The sequence below is a fragment of the Pollicipes pollicipes genome, unplaced genomic scaffold, assembly GCF_011947565.3.
Source record: "Pollicipes pollicipes isolate AB1234 unplaced genomic scaffold, Ppol_2.1 Scaffold_4740;HRSCAF=5597_pilon_pilon_pilon, whole genome shotgun sequence".
NCBI lineage: Eukaryota > Metazoa > Arthropoda > Thecostraca > Pollicipedomorpha > Pollicipedidae > Pollicipes > Pollicipes pollicipes.
In genome coordinates, this window is record NW_023596545.1 from 24,982,899 (window position 1) to 24,999,305 (window position 16,407).

General features: G+C 53.8%; 1 protein-coding gene across 1 annotated transcript; it reads left to right on the forward strand.

Moving 5' to 3' along the window:
• The first annotated feature begins 635 nt into the window (after positions 1-635).
• On the forward strand, positions 636-16,203 carry LOC119099480 (uncharacterized). Its single transcript, XM_037222639.1, has 11 exons — positions 636-692; positions 2,465-2,626; positions 6,387-6,526; positions 9,359-9,421; positions 11,412-11,465; positions 11,881-11,989; positions 13,037-13,321; positions 13,925-14,022; positions 14,284-14,406; positions 14,782-15,202; positions 15,715-16,203. Exons 2-11 carry the CDS (start codon positions 2,497-2,499, stop codon positions 15,723-15,725), a joined length of 1,434 nt encoding a protein of 477 aa, XP_037078534.1. The 5' UTR covers positions 636-692; positions 2,465-2,496; the 3' UTR covers positions 15,726-16,203.
• The last annotated feature ends 204 nt before the right edge of the window (positions 16,204-16,407 follow it).

Genomic DNA, 16,407 nt, shown 5'->3' on the forward strand with positions numbered 1-16,407 from the left:
CATTATATACAGATGGAATTTTGGACGTAACGTGTGGTATAGTCGTTTTGACGAAATTCAGGACCCGAAATCCATCGTCGCAAATATTCGGGTGAATGTGAAATCCTTTACATAAATAGCTAACGTTGACTCATTATGACCTGGCTTTGACCTACAAACAGCCGCCGGGATCACGTAACCGGCCGGCAGCGGTCCCTCACCGCCCGCGGACCGCTCCAGAGCGGCTCTACAGGCCGGTCCCAGGCGACTGCGACCCTGCCTGGTCAGCGGTTTTGCAGCCGGGCTCAGACGACTGATCCAGCCCCAGGTCCGCCCTCCGCGACCCGTGGCCCCGCCGATGCGAGCACAAAGCCGCCTTCTCTGACGGTGCCGTCTCCTCCCCGCCCGGCTCTCGGCGGCGACCTGCCGCCGTTCAGCACGAAGCGCAGCTGGGTTGCCGCCCGCCGGCCCGGTCAGCCGGTAACCGGTGACCGGCCAGCCACCCTGCCGGCAACCGGTCCGGCCCGATTCACCGGCCAGCCTCGGTTTAAACCCCCGACGGTGGGCGGCACGGTCAGCCGCCTGCGCGCGCCGCCCCGCGCCGCCGCCGACCGTCCCGCACCGCGCCGCCCGGCCAGTCGAGACGCGACGCTGAAGCCGAGATGAGGTTGCCTGCTTGCCGCTGCTGGCCCTGCTGGGCGCCGCCCGCGCCGGTGAGTAGCGCTGGTCGCGGCTGGGTTGCGCTGGGTCGGCCTGCTGCGCAGCGCTGGGGGGACGGAGGCGACGCAGGGGTGGACCGGGCCGCGGGGCTGGGCGCTGGCATATGGTGGGCATCACGTCTCCCGGCAGATTCGTGCGTTTTTAACACTCGGCTATCGCAAATGTGCTCCGGGGGTGCTTTCTGCGCCTGTTGATGACTGTCACGGGAGATGTGAAGACAGTGCTTTAGGAAGCACAGAAATGTCGGAAAATGACGCAATGGAAGTTAGGTTGAGCGTACCGATGTCTCAGATGGATGGCTGGATGCGCATGCGTAGGTTGGTAAAGTGGGATGCCTTACCGACAAGGTGCGTTTAATAAAAAATCTAATTTCATTCGTTGATGAGCAAAATGAGATCATGCGGTAATGGGGGCAAAAGGCTTCCAACAAGTGCGGTGGCATTCAATGTGGACTAGTTACCTTCAACTTGTAACGGTGGATGTTTGCGCCAACCAACCTGCATCTTGTGCAAAATTGTATTTCTGTGCATCATGATGAGACTTGTGTTTTAGTCATGTTTTAGTCATGTAGCTTTAGTCATGTAGTTTTAGTTTTTATGCCGTCATGTAGTTTCAGTCATGGTAATGCCCAACTTAACACTAACAAGTGACCCACCCACTAAGGCCAAGCCCCGTCTAGGTGAAACTATATGGTCAGTATGGTATAGCCAGTAAAGTGGTGCCACCGGAGGGCGGTGGCAGGCCACCCTTAAATATTACATAGCAAAACCGACCGTAGAAGAGTGACCCATTGACAGTGTGCAGTGTGCATAGTTCAGAGGATGGGCCATATGCACCTAATTCAAATAATTTAGGTGGTGGTTGGCTTGCAAGATATAAACAGTGGAAGTACCGGTGTTTTTACGGATATAATCATGTCCAGATTCCACACTGGTTTTATGCTATTTGGCTCTGTAAGATGTTACCAGAGCACCCTCTGTTGCGACATTGCGTCTTTGCTGGATACTACAATTTCAATATTTGGCAACAATGAAGCATTCTCTATCTGAAGGCTTGCATCAGTAAGTTAAGAGAACCAGCCTATTCATGTTCTTAACACTTCCAGCCTGTTTCACTGCTGCTCAAAGGAAGGGTGGTATGCGTAGGCCCTGTGAACGTATCGAGAGGAAATACAAGCAATAGCGACACCAGATGACCGATGACCTCGCTAGGCGAAGGAGAGCAGGGAGGGCACCGAAGCAGCGTACCGCTAGTCCAGCGTAGGGCGGCGCTTGCTCGCTCAGAGGTTGGCCGTGCAGCCGAGTGCGGTGAAAATCGCGGTGAAAGCTGGTCTCCCGTAGTGACGCGTCGGCACGACGCGTTGACGTGCGTGTCGCTGGTCAGGGAGCTTTCCAGAACGATGACCTGAACCGGCCAGGTTCAGGTCAGGGCCGGGGTGGGACTGTCACAAGGGGACTGGGGCGGCGTCACGCGCTGAGTCCCCGCTGTGCCACTAGGGGTGAGGGCTTATCTGGTGACGGGCTGGAGTTTTGTTGACATGTCTAGCTAGTTGTTGATGGCCACTGCCTGTGAGCCTGGTACGTGTAGACCGTCTCAGATCCAAAACTACGCCCACCACGTCCATCTCGTTTTGCACCACGTTCTCGTTTTGCAAGTTCTTCTAACAGCTCCATGCACTAAACACTCGTTGATCAGGTGAGCTCAAGGCATTTTTCTCCCCCCTCGCCGGTGCAGCCGATAGGCAGTGACGGCCGATCCCTTTCAGTGCCGTTCCTCCTGCGTGAGCTGGACGAGCCGATGATCCAGCACCGGTCGGACGAGATGGACCTGCTGGAGGACGACCACAGCGGCCATGGCGCTTTATTCGCCTTCCAGCTGCCGAAGATTGACTTGTCGGCCCTCTTCCAGCCGCTCCGGGTATTCGCAGGTACGTCCTGAGGAAGCGAGAGAAGAAAGGGAGGGTGAGAGGGAATGCGAGGTAGAGAGAGAGCGAGAGAGAGAGAGAAAAAGAGAGAGAGAGAGAGAGAGAGAGAGAGAGAGAGAGAGGAGAGAGAGAGAGAGAGAGAGAGAGAGAGGAGAGAGAGAAGAGAGAGAGAGAGAGGGAGAGAGAGAAAGATAATATACGGGAACGGAGGGAGGAACAAAAAAAAAACAGAGAAGGGGGCGGAGACAGAGGGGAGAGTGGAATGAGTTACAGGTAAGAGAGGGGGAGAAAGACGTGCACAAAGGTACGGGGGGGGTGGTAAGGGAGAGGGAAAGAGGATAGGATAAGTGGAGGGGACGATACTTACATGTGTAGGGCGAGCAAAGAAGAAGTCCGAATGTGGAATTTACATGAAAGAAGATTGGGAGGAGGCGGCCAAAACAAAACCGGTCTCGCTGGTTCTTCCCGGAACTCGTTCTCTGAAATCTTCGAAACCACAAAACGATCCGCCACGAAGCCGCGGCCGGTCGTCTTGGAGAATGCATCTCATATCCACAAACCCGCAGACATTAGACTTAACGAGAGCTGAGGATGTTTGCTGGTGCCGGGGCATCACAACTATCATGCAGCCTTGCTGGAACGTGAATAGTCTTCTCAGAGTTACTCAGGCATTGAGCATGGAAGTGAGAAGATACAGTATACGCGGAGTACAATGCACGCACAAAACTAAAGATTAGATTAACGCCAATCCGTAAAATTCAATGCTGTTGGTGTCAAGGAGTGTCCTTCAGTTCAGATTAATCAGATAAAAAACCGCAATGTTTCAGGCCAAAATACGCCTATTCCTTGACAAACTTCGGAGTCGTCAAGCGTTCCATGTCCACACACTCACTTGTCCGGCATAAGCGTTGCCTCAATGAGCCACGGACATACTTTACACGCCTCCTAGCCCGCAGCGTGCTCCCACACGCCTTTCCGTGCAAACTGCACGGTCCCCAAAACCGCAGCCACCGCCGTGACGACGCAACTGAGGCCTATTAGAATACGGAGGTGAACGCCCGGCGCCCTACCGCGTCCGTTGTTTCCACCTCGCTTTGTGTGTAAGCACGACCGTTACACGGTCGACCGACCCCGTTTCTTCTCGTGCAGGGTCACCTGTGCATGTAGGCATGGGTACAACACGAGCCTCGGGACGGCGTGTTGACAACGGAATCAGCTCGGAATTCGGGCAGAATCTTTTTTTGGCTTTACTTGGATGTCCGTAATTTCTCCGTTCGTGAGAACTATGATTTCTACAGGCGCGTGAACACCGTTCTCAGTAACCTGAGTTGTGATGGCTTCCTATGTTAATTATCGACTTCTTGGCGGCTCATTAGTTGTGACTGGCTGTAGCGGGCATGCATTTTTAGGGCCTCCCTAACTACTCTGTCTATGAGGGTAAAAACACGGTCCGATTGATCTGGCCTAAACATAGTTTGGTCTGCCTCACTTGATTTGTCCGCGGTCACAAATTTCCTGAAATGCCAATATCTTTGGATCGAGAGTAATATCCCCCAAAATTGCTGGGAAATTTGCGTCAGAAAAACCGGAATCCTTGCATTTCGGTTGGTAACCACCGATGACGCGGGCATGAATAAGCATTTCTTTCTTTGTAATGTTTTCCCGTTCTGTATAATCTTTCCAAGGCGTGAAAGACTTGAGGATCAGAGTCAGAGAAAACAATGCTTGATGGGAAGGCCCGGTGCCAGCCTCGCCATTAACGTAGCTCCTATTGGAAAGAAATGTTTGGCCTCGGTCCTTCAATCGAAAAAGGGCCGGAAAAGACACTTGTGACGCGTCCTTTCGCCACATCACGGCCACTCCATACCAGCATGATTATTCTGGCAAGCTGCCAGCTTATTATTGGCTGGTCAAAAGCGCGCACCGTTCTTTGACGCAAATGCGTATACATGCTCCGTACTGCACTGTGGGCAGATACGGTAACCCGCGTCGTGTCGCTCGCTGTGTGGACCGAGAACACCCACCGTCGGGTGTGGGCGATATTCGCGCTGGACGCTACGACCATCCAAAAAGTCATCAATTGGAACTTTCCGGTCCTTTCATGAAAGAGAGATGACAGACTGTACGAGTGTGTGCCTGACATTATCTTATCAGATCCGGATACCGGTTATCTCGGTGTGGACGACTGGAGCGCACACTGCATAACAAGACCTCCATCCATCGCCCCGTCGGTTATCAGAAAAAACTTAGATTTCCTGGAGACGAGGTTGGCATTTTGTGGTGTGCGACAGTTTCATATAGCACGCCTTTCAGTGGAAAACAAGCTCGAGACGCGCATTTTGACGGATGATGGAACCAGGAGATACGCCCGAGTTTTCTAAGATTTCATCAATGTGACTAGGGACAGATGCAACACACAAGTTGTGCGGCTACGCTGACGTAGCTGCACTGAAAAAGCTGTCCTGTACATTCAACGTCACCCTCCAGGCCTCGGAAGCGCCCAGTGCTATCGACCGGACCGCGCATGGCGTCCCGGGAGAGGCGTCCGCCGAGCCATACCATGACATGGTATTCCGGGAGAAGCCGTCCGCTAAGCCATGCCATGACATGGCGTCCCGGGAGAGGCCTCCGCTGAGCCATATCATGACATGGCGTCCCGGGAGAGGCCTCCGCTGAGCCATGCCATGACATGGCGTCCCGGGAGAAGCCGTCCGCTAAGCCATGCCATGACATGGCGTCCCAGGAGAAGCCTCCGCCGAGCCATATCATGACATGGCGTCCCGGGAGAAGCCTCTGCCGAGCCATATCATGACATGATGTCCCGGGAGAGGCCTCCGCTGAGCCATATCATAGCATGGTGTCCCGGGAGAGGCCTCCGCCAAGCCATACCATGACATGGTGTCCCTGGAGAAGCCGTCCGCCAAGCCATGCCATGACAGCCTTTACCGGAAGTTTGGAGGCCTGTTTGCGCTCTCCGGCCCAACGCTTCGCTTTTGGCGCCCAACGAGGCCACTGGCAGTGCTGTCGTCCCATTACCGTCGTCTTGCGTTGAGCCTCGGAAGTCAACTTCGTGCTGGGCCACGGCTCCTGTGCTCATGGTCCCGGCCCCGACGCCAGGACCCCTGAATCTCGCGGGCGTGGCCTCTGCGCACGCCGCAGAACTGGTCGGCGGCAGAGCACCGACACCACCCCGGCGGCGCATCTTAGGTGGGGTGGTGGTGACGGGTGTGATGGGCCTAGCCCGAGCCCGAACCCTGTTGGTGAGGGCCACCGAGCGTTGCTCAGCGTCTCCCTGCTGGGCCTCGAGCCGGGCGACAGGTGCTCAACGGACGATACACCGGCCCAGGCTGACATGCAATTGTGCGTTTCAAACGAAAGCGGGCGGTGCTAGTTGATGATCTTGGGCTCATGAATCCACTCAGCTTCCTTGGTCATCTAGCGTCGCGACCTCTCACGCCGAGATAATGGCGGCGACCGGATGTTACACCGTCATTCCCTGGAGAAACGCGGGTGTGAAGTTCCAACACTGCCAAAGCTGACCAAAGTTTGTTTATTATAGGTCTTCTCATGTTATTTTGCCTCGCCAATTTTAACCGTGCTGGGCATTCGGTAGAATTGATGCACTGCCAGGAAGTTACCATCTCTTCACTTTTCCCGTCGCAAGCACGCCCCGACGTACTACGGTTCTACCCGAGCTGTCCAAGCTCGGGTAGAACCGTAGCACGTCCCAGTGGCAACACTAACTGGGACACGTTTTCGGCAGGTGTGCGCCGGCCCGGGGTGGCCTACGCGCCCGAGGAGCTGGACTGCGACCTAGGCAAGTTTGACCTGGACGAAGATGACTACTCAGTCGTCATGGACTGCCAGAAACAGTACAACGGCGACAACGTCTTGCTCAAGGAGGTGAGAGATCGCTCGGTGGCCCCTGTGAACCAGATGACCACTGTGGCATATTCCATGCAGGCTGCGTGACAGCAGGTGCCGTGATATACCTTGGCACTGTGTGCCTGTATACACGAAGGCGGGAGGCCATTGCAAACATTTCGCCTTGTGATGTTTCAGATGTAAGTCACCAGCATGTCAACCCAGCAGAACTCAGGCGCAATACTTTTGTACTTTAATTCGGCGGTCGGTGTTAGGAGCGGGTGGAGAGACGGTACATACCCTCACCGACACGGACTCGCTCGCGTGCGCCGGGCTTTGCGCTGCGGCAGCTGAGCTCTCGTCTGGAGCATCTCGTGACCTCTGGGGCCGCAGCAGGGACGGCGTCAGGCCGCTGAACCGGAACCCCGCGTCAGGCGCGGCCCGGTAGCCAGGCGGGCCGCCTGACCTTGTCTGACCTCTGTGCTGCGCCGTGGTTTCTCGTCCTGCGGGCGCCACAGCGTGGCCGGGGAACGCCCGCCGCTCGCCCCGCTCCAGCCATCTTCAGGGGTGGGCGCTGGCCTGCCGGCGGCCGCTCAGTTGCGTCACGGGCCAATACCTCATGCATTCTGACCTTGGGCCCCGATGGGTGGCCTCTTTTGGCAGCTAGTCGTACTTGAATATTTCCCTGCGTTAGGCGCAGGCGATGTAAATGGCTTCGGCCCATGCCTTGGCAAGTTGCGGCCTCTAATAATGTGGCATACTTGACGGCCAGAGCACATTATTTAGCAACATTCATTATTATAGGCTTATAGCAGTTTTACCACAAGTTTCAGGCAACGTATTGGTGCCACAGAATAAAAGATGCGCCGATTAAGTATTATCTGCCACACGTCTTTGGCTTTAAAAAGGTATGTTGATCAAAGTTCGCACGCATGAGGTCTCCCAGATCACTTATTAAGTCTGAAACATTCGAAGCATTTTCATGAAATCTTGACAAGGCAAGCCAAATCTATCGCATCAGTGTTAAAGGTCAAAGTCGTGACAAGGCACGCCTGCTCCTTCTCTGAGGTCAGCACCAATTACCGATAGCAGAGGTCACTGTTGGCAAAACAAAAACCGGTCGCGTGGCACTTGCCGCACCCTTTAAACGACTGTATGATATCATCTCGGTCAACCTCTAGTGCCAGCGGAGGTTAGACTGCCATCATCGATGACTTTGGCACGACCTTGGGAACGCCGCTGGCTGGACGCATTTCAACCCGGACCAGCCGGTTTTCTCTGCATACGCTCTTCCTTACCCTGCTCCGTCGCCTAGCGCGTCGAACGCTCGGCCGACAGAACCCATGCAGTGCTGGATGTTACGAGCCTCATGGTTTATGATGCGCGGCTTGGTTCGACAGGTCTGGGATTTGTTTCCGCTGTGATGCGTGCTTACGGGCGCCTTCTTCCGTTATGGACGGCAATAAGCCTGACGCTTTTCCATTGCCGTGAAGTGCTTCACTAAAGAAGTGAGTGTGAGAGCGGCGGTACCGGTGAGGGAGAACAGGTGAAGCGCAGGGAGCTCTCACGCCTGTGGAGACGGTGGTAAGCGGGCGTCACGCGCAGCCAGGCTGACGTAAGCTTCTTTTGGGTTAGTGGCGGCTATCGAGCGAGCAAGTGAGATGGAAATCCAGCCGAGGATAAAACCACCGCTCCATCGAGTATGGCAAGGTTAAAGCAACTGCTGATTAAAAAAAAAAAACACTGAGCATTCTCTGGACGATGGCGCATTTAAAAACTTGCACTTGCACCCGAAGTGGACTGGTCGGAGTGCCAAAAAGTCGAAATCAATGGTATCTCCGTAGTTTCTGAAGACTTCGTCTTGTCTGCGCTTTCTGACGCTCGGCCGGATCCATCAGTCGCATCCTATGAATGCCGGAGAACCTCGGACGTAGTGAATACCGCGCGCATTTGGATTGGCAAAGCTCCCAAACCATAGCCAGCCGAGGTGCCGCCGCTGGCTCACCGGATCTATCCAATAGCAAATCCCGCGGTGCACTTTAATTTCAGGATTTTATATGACCCAAGGTTTGCGACCTTTTGCGGATGTTCGGACCGCCTGCTGATCCTCGAAACCGGGACACCCTCAGGGCATTTCATAAATTCTCTACTTGTGATATTGATCGTGCATTCGCGGCATCTATGGCGCGGCACCATATCGGGAGAATTCCAAGATGTCTGCCGGTTGAGCCGGCCGGCCGACCGACCTGGCTGGGAACTGGCTCTCGTCGACGAGAAGACCAAGACCTACTTTGGGAACGGGGAGCGGGGAGGGGGGGGGGGGGTTTGTCGTGGTTGTAGCAGAGCCTGGCCTTTCCATTAGCCACCAGCCCTCCCCACTCGCACACCGCATGCGGACTGTCAGGCGCAATGGCGGTCGAGCGCCGGGGCACGTTTGCCACCGCTGCCCCTAAAAAGCGGCGACGGCACTTTTTCGTCCGGTACCGAACGCCTGACACACAGTGAAAGGAGGCTGCCGGCCGACATGACCCTACCGGCGCCGTCAGCTCCACGGCAGCGGAGCTGGCCGGCTGGGCCGAAGCGGGTCGGTCTGGGGTCCAGTCCAGGCTCTGGACCGTTCCCCGCTCCGAGCCGACGTCCGTTCACCTGTGACGTCACCATACGATGAGGTCCCGCTCGCTTCCCAATGTTCTAGATCGTTTGCTGATGCCATCCGCAGCAGGTTTCGTGCAAATTTCAACCCAGTGTAGGGGTCATGAGGTGCTTCCTTGACATGCCTCTGTGGCCTGTTTCATGGCATCGTGGCAGATTTCACCCCAATGATGGTGGTCATAAAGTGCTTCCTTGACATGCCTCTGTCGCCTGTTTCAGTGCATCGTGGCGGGTTTGCTCCCCTCCGCTGATGAGGCGAAGGAGTTCCTCGACAGGGAAGAGGTAAATATTGTGCTGAGTCCGTGTGACACCTTCGACATCACCCAAAGCTGATTTTCACCTTTTAGGCCTCGTTACGCCCGTGGAAGCTAGGGCAGGGCTCAACACACGACGCATAGCGATCATAAAAAAATCAACACATAACAAATCGACATAGCATTATCAGGGCTCGGTTGGCGCACGGTTGGAATCATTTGCCTTAACAGGACCTGGCCGTGCAACCTTTGTGGAAAATGGGCTTTTCAATTCCAAGGATGCCGACTGCGAACGTCGTGCTCAGAACTGACTGATACCAAACGGTTTGACCCGATCCGCGACAGCACTGGGTTATGGAGAAGTCATACTTTATTCCATGCATAAACTGATATGACCGAACCAAGTTGCGGGAACTCTTTCCCGGATCGATACCGCGCTTCCGTCGTTCCCAGGGCTCGGAAGCAGCCCTGGCGGACATGCGCTGCGCGCTTCACTGCGCAGAGCGTGGCCAGACTCTCACAATCAAGCTGGCGATGTGCGCGACCCCCACATCCGCATCAGCCGAGACTGATGGCGTGTTACCATCGAGTCGTTCCGCGTGAGGTGCCGCGCCTGCCGTGAGAGCTGCCACCTTGCCCTGGTCGTTGACCGTGAGAATCAGTTCCGATTTTTTAAAAAAGGCGCCAACAAGTCACTCAACCGACAGTCCCGCGCTTGCACGTAGCCGCAATCCCATCATGCAAAAACAGCGTGAGCTCCTGACATCATGGAATACCCCAATGCCTTGCCTGACTTGCCCGGCCCGACTTGCCTTGATGATGCCCGATCTGATGAGTATAGCTCGTTGTTAGCGCTAATGAGCTAACCAGCAGGACAGTTCTCCTCTGCTGCTCACGCAAAACACACGCGCAATGCTTCAACACGATTTCCTAGATGTGCAGCGCGCCAGAGTTGTGCTGGCGGTAAGAATGCGGCCACGAGAGCACGAGGCTTATGGCCGGTTGGACGCGTCCTCCTTGCTCCGGCCTGTGAACGGCCGCCGTCGGCGTCGTGTCACGGATCACGGCCGTGGCCGATGGCGCTGTCACGGCCTCAGACGATGGCCGCTAGTGGTGGCCATTGCCACGGTCACGGATAACGCCGATGGTGTGACGATGATGGCGTGACAAGCGGATAGCGCCAATGGGCGTGACGATGAATGGCGTGACAAGCAGCTATGACTCCTGGGCTGGGCCGCTTGTGTTATATGACTCCCTGGGCTTGGGACCCGCTTGTGTTATAGGTTATATGTCTTCTGGGTCGGGCCGCTTGTGTTAACTCTGTGAACCAAGACCCAAAACTTGGGAATTCAGACATCCGATAACGTACATGGCACACTGGACAGAGTGTGCGGTACGGCTCGACACGCGCCACGGTGCTGTGTGAGCGGGGCGCGATTCAAGGCCGGCAAGAGCATTCAAATCTACAGGAAGTTGAACAGTCCCCGGAATGTTTGCTGGTCCGCCTGGGCTTAGGAACGGCAAGGCTATCGTTCGGCTGTGGGCAAATATGGTCCGTCTTGGAGCCTTGCCGGCCATAACATGCTCGTGAGGCTACCGGGTAATCACCAAAAGTTATCACTTCACTGTCTGCTGGCAACGGCCCAGAGCTCACACTGGAGTTTCGTCCCAACTGCGTGGCGTGCGTGATTGAGACCAGCCTTCACATGTGCTCAGATCCCCGGTTAGCAAAGCAAGCTGTCAGGTTCCAAAAAATAATTGTTTGTTATTGAAACACTGTGCGATTTCCTGTTGTCATATATATATATATATATATATATATATATATATATATATATATATATATATATATATGCAGATGTATGTATTTATGTATGTATTTACAGCTGGGACTTTGCATCTTACGCAGTTCCCTTCAAGCGCATGCAATGTCCGACGCGCTGCCGTCCACACCAGCCCCGCTGTTGCCCCGTAGCTCAGCCCGCCTGCAGCACCGTGACGCGCCCCCTGTGTTTCAGTTCGCCCTGACCAGCCTCAGCTCGTCCATCTCGCTGGCTCTGGTCAACGGAGAGGTGAGCGGCGTGATGTGCAGGCCCGTTAGTGGAGTGAACTCCGGATCAGGCGCGTCCTTGGCCGTGTCTTGCGTTTTGTGTTTTATGGCAGCTGCACATCTAATTCAGGGTTGAACGTCATTCATCGGTGAGCGTTTTATGATTTCGATCTCGATCTTGTTCTCAAGCTGGATCTTGCTGTGTCAGAAGGAATGGGCGAGTTCAGCCAAGTGTGAAGTAACATGAATAAATCCCTGAATCTTTGGCGCGACATTTGCGTCCAACATTACCTCAATGGACATTCCATCACTTTTTTCATAACAGCAAATTTCCGTATCAATCCTCCTTATGATTGCCTTTGGAATGATGTCACTGGTATCATTTGCTCGGCCCGGCGATGGTGTTGGATTATGCAGCGATCCCCGCTATGTTTCAGTTTACCCAGAAGCGGACGGTGTCGCTCCGACTTTGCCCTAAGGACGAGATTAACAGCATCGGCACGGCTGAGAGCGCCCCCATTGACCCCGACCGTGTCGACTTGTCAGGTCAGTGACCTGGAGATCCAGAGGCCGCAGGCGACGGATAAGCTCAGCTGCCGTGTTTTCTAGTGCTCACCATCATGCTGGTGAATAGAACGCCTTTTTGAAAGCGGTGCCCTCCCGAACTGGCTATCTCCGGCATGGTACAATTTGGTGCTGTCGCTTCCTCGCAACGTTTGTCGCTGCTGGCATCAACTGGTTATATTTGTCGTTTTCCATCGTTGTTGCCAGTGTTTAACCCAATATTGACAGTAACTGGCTGAAGCAAATTCCGGCGGCTGGTTTTGACCAGCTAATAAAACATATAAAAACATTGCTACGATTTAATGATGCATGATTCTGGAATGAAAACCCTTTGGCATTCTGAGTCTCTGAAAAATTGTGCCGGTATCAAACGGGTCAAACAGGTCCAACCTGGAAAGTGGCATAAGCTAGTTTCCACCGACTTAAAGACCTATCCTGGTACTTCAACCGCCAATGATCTTCGTGCAAATACATGCCAAATTTGAATCCATCCCACGCACCGCTGCTGCCGGCTATTTTATGCGCTCTCTCTTTTTTTATCCTTCACACGTATCCCATGAGCTGTCCTAAGCCGCTTCCACGCCATTGGTGCAACATGGCAGCCACTTGGCTCGGCCCGCCGCCCGGCCGCGCCTGGTTCTGGTCCTGGTTCTCATCTACCGCCATGGAGAGTCTCCTGGTGGCAAGCCGAAGCCAGGACGTTTTTGTCATGCTTGGCGTGCTGACGTTCGTTTTTGTTGTTAACTTGCATAGTTTGCTGAGCGTCGGACGGCAACGGTGTGTGTCAGGCGCCATTAAAGCCGCAGTAAGGGCTTAAACAAAAAGTCAGCGAGTCTTTTTAGTCTTTCTTACAGCGAACCTTTTTGCCTCAGTTTTACGTGGAGTCCATGAGGCCCCTTCCTGATTTTAGCAACTTGAGGTCATCACTACCCAGACGCTTCGGCCGAACGTCTCTGCTACAGCGGCCTCCGTCCCCGCATTCTCGGAGCCGGCGTTGCCAGCCACTAACGCCGCGCCTCTACGTTCCAGGCCCCGCCCCCGTTCAGCCGGCCCTGGGTCTGGCTCCGGCCCGGCCGGTGGGCGGCCTCGCCCCCGCACGGCCGTTCTTCCAGTTCCAGTTCCCCGACTTCGGCGATCTGTTCGCGCCCTTCTTCCCGGTGGACGCGCCGGGGGCGGTGCCGGACATCGCCGAGCGGTTCCCCAGCCAGCGGCCGGCCGGCGGGCAGGCGCCCCTCGTTCCGGGCGCCGGCCGGCCCGGTGGCCCGTTCCCGTTCCCGTTCCTGCCCGCCGTGCCCGAGCCGCAGACTCCCACAGGTGAGAACTCTCTGGCAAAGCATGCCGGCCTGCTAGAATGTGTCGAGGAACGAGTCCGACAGCCTCACATCGGTCAGACAAGCCCAGGATCACTTCCCATGCTATTTGCAGATGTCTTACAGTCTTGCTCCCGCTGCTCGCTGGCGACTTGCGGAACCAACCAAATTGATTCTGTCTGCGCGGCATAAAAGTCGGTCTTAGTATCATTGTCCACTACTTTGACTTCATTGCTTTGATGCTCCTATGTTCTTGGCTGATTTCCTTACATATTCGCCACGATGAATCGATCGCTCAAGTAACACGCGTGGAATACTGCAACGGCAATAATCTTTACTGCAAAACAATCAAATGCTTTGACGACTAACTTTGTTAATCGTGGAGAACGGCAATAGCACAGGTGTGGAAGGAAATAGCAAGAGATGTAGCAATGACCCCAACATCTTTCACGAAAAAATGATGTCAGCAAGATAGTGATGTATGGAAGAAATTGACGTGAAAGGTGGGTTTGATTATCCCACTGTTGGGCACGGTCATACCCGATAATCGGAGACATGTGGTGATGCTGGTATCAAGTTGTTTTGACCGTGAACTTTTACTTTGCAGACATTGATTTGACCAAGTGTAGCAACAAGAAGTTCGAGGTGTCCAGGGACATCTTCAACGTGGCCAACGAATGCCAGTACTCTGACGACTACAAGAAGGTGAGCGGTCGACTTTGCTGATGACTTCGTGGAATTGTGGACGACTCTGCTGATGACTTTGAGGAACTGCGGACTAATCACTGAACCCTGAATCAGCTCAAATCTTCGTAAGCTTCTCCAAGCAGCCTGTCATCGTTATTTATGGAATCGCCCACAGCCCAGAAGTTTGAACATTTCAATTAGCTCGGTGGGATTGTCCTTGGCCATGTGGCCAAGCGACCATGTCGTCACTGACGAAACGCTTCACTCTGTCGCCTGCAGTGTCTGACAGAAGGTCTGGGCTCCAATGGGGCGGCCGCCGAGCTGCTGGAGTTTGCCGCTGACCCCGATTACCACATCGTCGGCTCCAGCTTCTCCAGCTTCCACACCTCTATCAACTTCCAGGTACCTGGAGAGGGAGGGCGGTGGGGTGAAGTGCTGCCGTCAAGCCCCAGAAGTCGTGGTTAAACAGGGTTGTGAAGTTTGACACATCGTCAAAGTTTAATTGAGTTTTTGATCGTCAAGCCCCAGTTTGTGTCCAGCTGAACTTGTCTGGAGGCTTCACCCGAAAAGACCAGTCATCTTCCGACGATGTATTGATAGCGCACGGGCTAAAGAACCAGGCGTGATGTTTAGAAGTCAATGTCGAGTTTTACACGAGTATTTACGCGCGGCATTCTGGGACAGCCATGCTGTTCCTCACGCTCAACGTACACACCAGTGACTGTCTGCGTGCAGTCTGTCACATGTCAGCCTGACCGATGATTCCTTCGTTGCCAGGCTACTCAGAGAAATCAGATTTTCCTTAACCGCTGTCTGAAGATCGAGAAGCCCGAAGAAGTTTCCCAGTCCGCTGAGGCTTATCCCGAAGTTGTCCCGGAAGCTTCCGAGACGATCCCCAATGGAGCTGAAGGCCCCGAGTACAATCCTGAGGTCTCCGGTCTCCCAGAGACCGCTCCTGAGGAGGCTGCCATTGCTCCAGAGGAGTCCTCGGAAGAGGTTCCTGTCGTCCCTGAAGAATCCCCTGAGGAGCTCCCTGCCTCCTCGGAGGTAGTCCCGGAAGAGATCCCGTCCGTCCCCGAAGTCCTCCCCGAAGAGGTGGCTGCAGCTCCTGAAGCTCCTGAAGCTCCCGAGGCTCCGCCCGCTGAGCCGGAGGAAGCCGCCGAAGCTGAGAAAACCGACGGCGAGGATGCCCCTTCCTGTGAGTGAATTATGCAGGGTTGCATTCACTGAATAGCAAGGAATACGAGCAAAGGCAAGGTCGTATAATCTTGACCGGAGCTGGGGAAAAGGGTGTCGCCCGGTTTCCTTGTTTCCTTCATCTGGTAACTTAGCTCCATACAGTATTTTGTGCAATTGGATGGGGGAATCTGAAAGCAATCTGCTCAGCTTTTTTCTTTAACTTTGAAGGGACACTTGCGCTGTTTGTTTGTATACATATATACATATATATATATGTATATATATATATATATATATATATATATATATATATATGTATGTATATAAGTACTGCACCTGGGAAAGTGCTGGGCTTGCAGCAGTCTTGTTTCCGTGAAGTACAGTAGTGCTTCTCACTCAAACTTACGAAGTCAAGATGGGAATAAATAATGGTTCAGCCATCTCGGTTGGTAGTTTTCTTAATGTTCAACATGATAGTATAATAGCATACGGTAGGGATCATGACGATGTCTCGTTTTTTGCACCTTTCAGACGAACCGTGAAAAGCTGGACAACGTTGGTGCCTTCTGGCTGAAAGAACGTCTGTTACGATGAGGTTGTATCACATTCAGCACCTGCCCTCACGCCGTGTCGTCTCGGGGCAGAGTTGACACGAGAGGTTAATTCCAAATGAAGGCGCAGAGAATGGCCAGAACAAACAAACTTTGTTGAAGAAACATATTTATTTTGTTGTAGTCTTGTGTTTCACCACGCGGTTGTGTATGATTGTTATGAGGGCTTCACGAGTATTAGTTCCAACGATGACCCGCGGTTTGCGCAAGAGCGTCGGCACTTGTTTAAAGCCGATTACGTGGGCGCCTGTAACCTGTGGTAGGCTCAGTCGAGTGTTCATTGCAGCAATCAGTCTTACCTAGTAATCATGGCGTGTAAAACGTTGAAGATTGGCATAAGAAACTTGCAAAGCTTGCGGGTGTGATAATGAACTGGATAGTGCTCGGAAATATATCCTTTCTAGTTACTTCACATTGTTTCAAAAAATCTGCCGTAGCATACCAGGGCTGCTTGGGTAAAAATGTTACGCGATCGTTCACAGCAGCAGTGAAACGTTTTTGCCGTCTGGTTTAACCAACTGTCTGTCAGCCTGAGTCCGAACGAACTGCATGAAGAGTTCGCACAGACGAACATGTAAAAAGGCGGTCATGTAAAACACCAGCGGGTGTCCAC

Coding starts and splice junctions, on each gene's coding strand:
- LOC119099480 (XM_037222639.1), top strand. CDS start 2,497: ATGATCCAGCACCGGTCGGACGAGATGGACCTGCTGGAGGACGACCAC. Junction 6,527..9,358: donor ACAACGTCTTGCTCAAGGAG/GTGAGAGATCGC, acceptor CGCCTGTTTCAG/TGCATCGTGGCGGGTTTGCT. Junction 14,407..14,781: donor ACACCTCTATCAACTTCCAG/GTACCTGGAGAG, acceptor CTTCGTTGCCAG/GCTACTCAGAGAAATCAGAT.